The sequence below is a fragment of the Homarus americanus genome, unplaced genomic scaffold (genome assembly GCF_018991925.1).
Source record: "Homarus americanus isolate GMGI-L3 unplaced genomic scaffold, GMGI_Hamer_2.0 scaffold60600, whole genome shotgun sequence".
In the NCBI taxonomy this organism is placed as follows: domain Eukaryota; kingdom Metazoa; phylum Arthropoda; class Malacostraca; order Decapoda; family Nephropidae; genus Homarus; species Homarus americanus.
The window spans coordinates 1-8,269 of record NW_024726823.1 but is presented as its reverse complement, the minus strand read 5'-3'; the positions used below and the strand labels follow the sequence as shown (position 1 = coordinate 8,269).

Below are 8,269 nucleotides of genomic sequence, written 5' to 3'. Positions count from 1 at the left end.
TGTGTGTGTGTGTGAGTGTATACAGGTAAATAAATAGATACATAAGAGATAGATAAATGGGAATATGAAGGAGAAAGAGACATAGATCATAAATTAACATAAGTATCTCACAAGGTCCTGTTAAGACGAGTCATTTTCTAATCCGGAAATTGGTTATAAGGTTTAAGGCATGCAAGTACAATAAAGTATCAGTGCAATTTTGACGCCGTCTTGCCCGCCCTGGTGAACCACACGAGTCACTTACAAAATATAAAAAATGCAACATACTGTTTTAATTCTCATATCAAATTTCCTGTGATAAACTACAATAAACAAAAAGGAAGTCGAAGTTTTATCATTCTAAAATATACACAATAAACATTAAAATTATTCGTTATTCTCTACAAGTAATTAATTTGGAAGTCGACGGTTCATCATCAGTGACGTTAAGGAAGTCGATGTTTTCTCACCAAACGACCACTGTTATTGTTGTTAGCTCAGCTGGCGACGACTGCCCGAGATGGCTGGCCCTACAAGCATACCTACTCCCCCTTGACTCCTGATTTACAACATCCTCTCGTTATATAACTCGCCTTCCCTCCATGACGTGACGGTTTTCCCTCCCGCCAAAAAATAGTGTTGGCTTTCCGTCCCCGCCAAATATTGTCTCGCATCGTGACAATTCCCCGTAACGCTTCTATAAAAAAAAAAAAGTTTATATTTCCCGACTTCTCAAGATTGGTGGGTATTTTGTCTCACTACCGGTGTATATAATGACATGATGGGGCATACTGTGCGTTAGAGGCAGAACGTGTGAGATGATAAACCAGTTCACAGAAAGTGTTCTAAAAAATCGTATATTCCTCGAGTTTTCATGATTACTGTGTATGGTGTCACTACCGGTGGCAGTAATGAAGAGAAAGACTGGTAATATAACTAGGGAGGGCGGGAGAAGGTGGGCGGGAGAGCGAGAGAGACGACAGTTCTCAGGATATCAATGTTTCAATGCCAAATAAGCTCTCTCTCTCTCTCTCTCTCTCTCTCTCTCTCTCTCTCTCTCTCTCTCTCTCTATGATAATAAATAAATAAATTAAATCACTTCATGCGACATTGTGAATTTCGTGGCGGACACTAAGCCTCAAGGGAGATAAAGCTTCATGAGACACTTTAAGCTTCATGAGACATTAAGCTTCATGGAAAGATACTTAAAACTTTATAGGATTGGTATACAATTTAAGCTTTATGGGACAGTAAACGTCATATGACACTAAGCTTCATGAGACGCTTTAAGCTTCATGAGATGCTTTAACCTTTATGGTACACTGAGCTTCATGAAAATACCTGACTGGGGGGAACGACTGGCCCTTACGACATGTTGTAGCGCTAAATGGCAGCAGTGTGTGTATGTGAGTGTGTGTGTGTGTGTGAAGGAGAGAGAGAGAGAGAGAGAGAGAGAGAGAGAGAGGAGAGATGGATTACTTATGGGTAAAGGTGTCCACTTAGTTACCAGCAGTGAAAGAAAGATGAACTCATTCCGATGAATTCTTTTAAGTCCCACAATGCACCGAGGTAAACAAGGTGACGTCACTCATCCCACAATACGCCGAGGTAAAGGTGACGTCATCTCCCACAATGCACAGAGGTAAACAAGATGACGTCACTCATCCCACAATACGCCGAGGTAAAGGTGACGTCATCTCCCACAATGCACAGAGGTAAACAAGATGACGTCACTCTTCCTACAATACGCCGAGGTAAAGGTGACGTCATCTCCCACAATGCACAGAGGTAAACAAGATGACGTCACTCTTCCTACAATACGCCGAGGTAAAGGTGACGTCATCTCCCACAATGAACAGAGGTAAACAAGGTGACGTCACTCATCCCACAATACGCCGAGATAAAGGTGACGTCATCTCCCACAATGCACCGAGGTAAACAAGGTGACGTCACTCTTCCCACAATACGCCGAGGTAAAGGTGACGTCATCTACCTATTTACCGCGGTAAACACAATGGCGTCAAATCAAACTTTAAGTTCAATATTTCCTTCAAACAAAATAAATTACACTTCATATAAACATAGATAAAATATTATCTAAAACACAGGGTATGTGAGTCAGCCTCGGCAAGTTAATATGTACTGTATACTGCTTCTTAAACTAGCCTTCAGCCAAATTTAACTAGCCGTCGCGGTGGAGCTCTGCATTACCTTGGTTTATTAAATGTTGGGTGTTTAACGCTACTGGGTTCATGGTTTAAGTATCATCCTCACCTGGTCAAAGTTAAACCCTCGTCCATACATAATTAGTAGTTAAAATACCTACAGCAAAAACATCAACAAAGGTTCCAGTAGTTTGCGCGGGAACTATGAGACTTCGCGCGCTTTTGCCCTCAGTTAAATCAGCTTGTATGTACAATTTCTTTTATCTCCGACAACTTAACATCACGACTTCCAGCGAGACGACCATTGCTTTTTAAAGATCTTGTTTGTTCAGGAACTGGAAGATCCAGGAAGTCCGCCTCAGGAGAAGGAAAGTCAACAACGTCACGATGGAAGATGATTGGGTTACCCGCTAAACTCCCCGGCCACTGGGAATCTCAGACCCGCCAAACTCCCGCCCACGCCAGAAGATCTCAGACCCGCCATACTCCAGCCCGCCAGAATCTCAGACCCGCCATACTCCAGCCCACGCCAGAATCTCAGACCCGCCAAACTCCAGCCCGCCAGAAGATCTCAGACCCGCAAACTCCCGCCCAAATCTCCAGACCCGCCAAACTCCCGCCCACGCCAGAGAATCTCAGACCCGCCATGCTCCAGCCCACGCCGAAGATCTCAGACCCGCCATACTCCAGCCCACGCCAGGGAATCTCAGACCCGCCATACTCCCGCCCACGCCAGGGAATCTCAGACCCGCCAAACTCCCGCCCACGCCAGGGAATCTTTGATCTATCCCCGGGAAGTTAAGGAAGAGAACATTTTAACACGTGCGTAGTAAGTGTGAGCTGAAGATCGGGTCACCCCACCACGCTGCCGTAACAGGGAAATAATGAATATCCTAACAGCGAGATTGTCCTTATCAAAAGTACAAAATGAAGTAAAATATAAATAAACAAAAATAGTAAAGCAGATTAGATATAAAAACATAACTACACCACTATCACTTCACAGCGCTGAATACTAATTATAGAACATGACAGGAAGGCGGTACACAAGCGTCCTCATCTATATCTAGTCAGTTACCAACACCTAACGACTACTCCACATTATCATTCACAAAACCCTGTGCCATCGACATTTTCCGAAATTATCGCCAACTCGTAAGCTTCCTCAAAATACGCCAAATTGACTCCAACTCCATATACCCCGCCAAGCCAAATTATATCAGCTAGCATCTCCAAATTTCCTCCACTTCCAAGATACTTCCTACTCCTACGTCCATCTCTGCGCCAAAATTTCCGCTCTCACGGTAAAGTTCCCGCCAATCCCTGGTTCCCGCCATAGCCAATTCCCTCACGCGTCAGATTTCCCGCCAGTTGTGAGAGTGCCGCTACAGCCAGATTCTCGCTTGGTAGAGTGCAATAAGTGAACCGTGAGATAAATACCCCATGATATAAGTACCGCGTGAGATAAATACCCCATGATATAAGTACTGCGTGAGATAAATACCCCATGATATAAGTACTGCGTGAGATAAATACCCCATGATATAAGTACAGCGTGAGATAAATACCCCGTGATATAAGTACAGCGTGAGATAAATACCCCGTGATATAAGTACAGCGTGAGATAAATACCCCGTGATATAAGTACAGCGTGAGATAAATACCCCGTGATATAAGTACTGCGTGAGATAAATACCCCGTGATATAAGTACTGCGTGAGATAAATACCCCGTGATATAAGTACGTGACGAGATAAATACTATGATATAAATTGCTGCGCTGGATAAATACCCGTGATATATAGAGTACACGGCGTGGGATAAATGCCCCATGATGTAAGTACCAGTGAGATAAATACCCCGTGATATAAGTACAGCGTGAGATAAATACCCATGATAAGTACAGCGTGAGATAAATCCCATGATAAGTACCGCCTGAGATAAATACCCCATGATATAAGTACTGCGTGAGATAAATACCCCCATGATATAAGTAACGTGAGATAAATATCCCATGATATAAGTACCGCCAGACATAACACCCATGATATAAGTACTGCGTGAGATAAATACCCCCATGATATAAGTACAGCGAGATAAATACCCCATGATATAAGTACCGCCTGACATAAATAACCCATGATATAAGTACTGCGTGAGATAATACCCCATGATATAAGTTACAGTGAATAAATACCCGTGATATATCTGCGTGAGATAAATACCCCGTGATATAAGTACTGCGTGAGATAAATCCCATGATATAAGTACAGCGTGAGATAAATATCCCATGATATAAGTACCGGTGAGATAAATACCCCGTGATATAAGTACTGCGTGAGATAACACCCATGATATAAGTACTGCGTGAGATAAATACCCGTGATATAATAAGTACCGCGTGAGATAAATACCCCATGATATAAGTACAGCGTGAGATAAATACCCCATAATATAAGTACCGTGAGATAAATACCCCATGATATATGTACCGTTGAGATAAATACCCATGATATATGTACAGCGTGAGATAAATACCCCGTGATATAAGTACTCGCGTGAGATAAATACCCCGTGATATAATGTACAGCGTGAGATAAATACCCCGTGATATAAGTACCGCGTGAGATAAATACCCATGATATATGTACCGTGAGATAAATACCCCATGATATATGTACAGCGTGAGATAAATACCCGTGATGGTATACCGCGTGAGATAAATACCCCGTGATATAAGTACCGCGTGAGATAAATACCCCGTGATATAAGTACAGCGAGATAACACCCATAATATAAGTACCGCTGAGATAAATACCCCATGATATATGTACAGCGTGAGATAAATACCCCGTGATATATACCTGTGAGATAAATACCCCGTGATATAAGTACTGCGTGAGATAAATACCCCATGATATAAGTACAGCGAGATAAATACCCCATGATATAGTGTACAGCGTGAGATAAATACCGTGATATAAGATGCGCGTGAGATAAATACCCCGTGATATAAGTACTGCGTGAGATAAATACCCCATGATATAAGTACAGCGTGAGATAAATACCCCATGATATAAGTACTGTGGATAAATACCCCATGATATAAGTACGCCTGAGATAAATACCCCATGATATATACTGCGTGAGATAAATACCCCGTGATAGAAGTACCGCGTGAGATAAATACCCCATGATATATGTACAGCGTGAGATAATACCCCATGATATATGTACCTGAGATAAATACCCCATGATATAAGTACCGCGTGAGATAAATACCCCATGATATAAGTACTGCGTGAGATAAATAATCCCATGATATAAGTACTGCGTGAGATAAATACCCCATGATATATGTACCGCCTGAGATAAATACCCCATGATATAAGTACCGCGTGAGATAAATACCCCGTGATATAAGTACTGCGTGAGATAAATACCCCATGATATAAGTACTGCGTGAGATAAATACCCCATGATATAAGTACCGCGTGAGATAAATACCCATGATATAAGTACCGCGAGATAAATACCCCATGATATAAGTACAGCGTGAGATAAATACCCCATGATATATAATTGCGTAAGATAAATACCCCGTGATATAAGTACAGCGTGAGATAAATACCTCCATGATATAAGTACCGCGTGAGATAAATACCCCATGATATAAGTACCGCGTGAGATAAATACCCCATGATATAAGTACAGCGTGAGATAAATAATCCCATGATATAAGTACCGCGTGATAAATACCCCATGATATAAGTACCGCGTGAGATAAATACCCCATGATATAAGTACTGCGTGAGATAAATAACCCCATGATATATGTACCGCCTGAGATAAATACCCCATGATATAAGTACCGCGTGAGATAAATAACCCCGTGATATAAGTACTGCGTGAGATAAATACCCCATGATATAAGTACTGGCGTGAGATAAATAATCCCATGATATAAGTACCGCGTGAGATAAATACCCCATGATATAAGTACCGCGTGAGATAACACCCATGATATAAGTACAGCGTGAGATAAATACCCCATGATATAAGTACTGCGTAAGATAAATACCCGTGATATAAGTACAGCGAGATAAATAACCCCATGATATAAGTACCGCGTGAGATAAATACCCCATGATATAAGTACCGCGTGAGATAAATACCCCATGATATAAGTACTGCGTGAGATAAATAATCCCATGATATATGTACCGCCTGAGATAAATACCCCATGATATAAGTACCGCGTGAGATAAATACCCCGTGATATAAGTACAGCGTGAGATAAATACCCCATGATAAAGTACAGCGTGAGATAAATACCCCATGATATAAGTACTGCGTGAGATAAATACCCCATGATATAAGTACTGCGTGAGATAACACCCATGATATAAGTACATGAGATAAATACCCCATGATATAAGTACAGCGTGAGATAAATACCCATGATATAAGTAACGCGTGAGATAACACCGTGATATAAGTACAGCGTGAGATAAATACCCCATGATATAAGTACAACGTAAGATAAATACCCCATGATATAAGTACCGTGAGATAAATACCGGAGATAAGTAACCCCGTGAGGATATGTATCACAAATGCAGTACTGCGTAAATACAGCTTAAAATAATTATTAGGAGTTGAATATACATTTGGTTCACATTTTCCTTGAACAAAATTATTTAATAGTAAGGACAACCAGAGAAGGCAATTATAATACGATAGTTATCCCCTGATCTTCGTCTCACAAAAACATAACATTCTCTAATAATACTGTACAGGGTATATCACGTATTGTAATAAAATAGAAATGAACAAGACCACACCTGCCCCCAGAACTCCACGTGGCCAAATTTTACCGTAAGAATTCCCCGCGCGCCAAATTTCCAGATAACATTTCCCGGACGCGCCAAATTTCACCAGACACAATCTGTCACCATCAGCTTGTTATAACGAGAGCTTCGTCGAGCGTTTAAGGTAAGGGTCATTATCTTGTGTTAAATCATCTCGACAGGGTGAAATATGACTGTCGTTTGTGTTAGTTAGTCTTCAAGTGTAAATACTTAGAAGTGTTCCCGAGTTAGTGACGTCATCCAGAGCAGATGAGATTGCCCAGCGTCGTGGTGCTGAAGACTGTCCCGTTTCTATGCCATATTCCGACGATTTACTGCTAACCTAACCTAACCAAACCCAATGTAATCCAACCTAACCAACCCAATGTAACTTAAGCTGACCCAACGTCTGTATGTATGTGAATCCACCTCAAAAACCTAGCTAATATGCTCAAGGTAAGATTAACCTAACCTTGGCAAAGATTAACCTAACCTAACCTAACCTTGGCAAAGCTTAACCTAACCTTGGCAAAGCTTAACCTAACCTTGGCAAAGATTAACCTAACCTAACCTTGGCAAAGATTAACCTAACCTAACCTTGGCAAAGATTAACCCAACCTAACCTTGGCAAAGAACACTAACCTTGGCAAAGATTAACTAACTGGCAAAGATTAACCTAACCTAACCTTGGCAAAGATTAACCTAACCTAACCTAACCTTGGCAAAGATTAACCTAACTCTGGCAAAGATTAACCAACCTAACAGAAACCTAACTCAACCTTGGCAAAGATTAACCAACCTAACCTGGCAAAGATTAACCTAACCTAACCTCAGCAAAGATTAACCTAACCTAACCTTGGCAAAGATTAACCTAACCTAACCTTTGGCAAAGATTAATCCCAACCTGGCAAAGATTAACCTAACCTAACCTTGGCAAAGATTAACCTAACCTAACCTTGGCAAAGATTAACCTAACCTTGGCAAAGATTAACCTAACCTAACCTTGGCAAAGATTAACCTAACTCTAACCCTCAAAGATTAACCTAACCTAACCTTGGCAAAACATTAACCCAACCTAACCTTGGCAAAGATTAACCTAACCCAACCTTGGCAAAGATTAACCTAACCTAACCTTTGGCAAAGATTAACCTAACCCAACCCTTGCAAAGATTAACCCAATCCCAACCCTTGCAAAGATTAACCTAACCAATGAAACGCAGTACACAGGGTAGTTTTGTGCCCCCTGTCTGGAGAAGCAGACGGGATATATGATAAA

The 8,269-nt window shown here is 41.3% G+C and overlaps 1 protein-coding gene across 1 annotated transcript; it reads left to right on the top strand.

Annotated features, from left to right (window-relative positions):
* The first annotated feature begins 2,538 nt into the window (after positions 1-2,538).
* On the top strand, positions 2,539-2,946 carry LOC121865713 (proline-rich receptor-like protein kinase PERK9). Its single transcript, XM_042365240.1, has one exon. It carries the CDS (start codon positions 2,539-2,541, stop codon positions 2,944-2,946), a length of 408 nt encoding a protein of 135 aa, XP_042221174.1.
* Positions 2,947-8,269: the final 5,323 nt, after the last annotated feature.

Bases quoted from the DNA above. Each gene is read 5' to 3' on its own strand.
- LOC121865713 (XM_042365240.1), top strand. From the start codon at position 2,539: ATGATTGGGTTACCCGCTAAACTCCCCGGCCACTGGGAATCTCAGACC.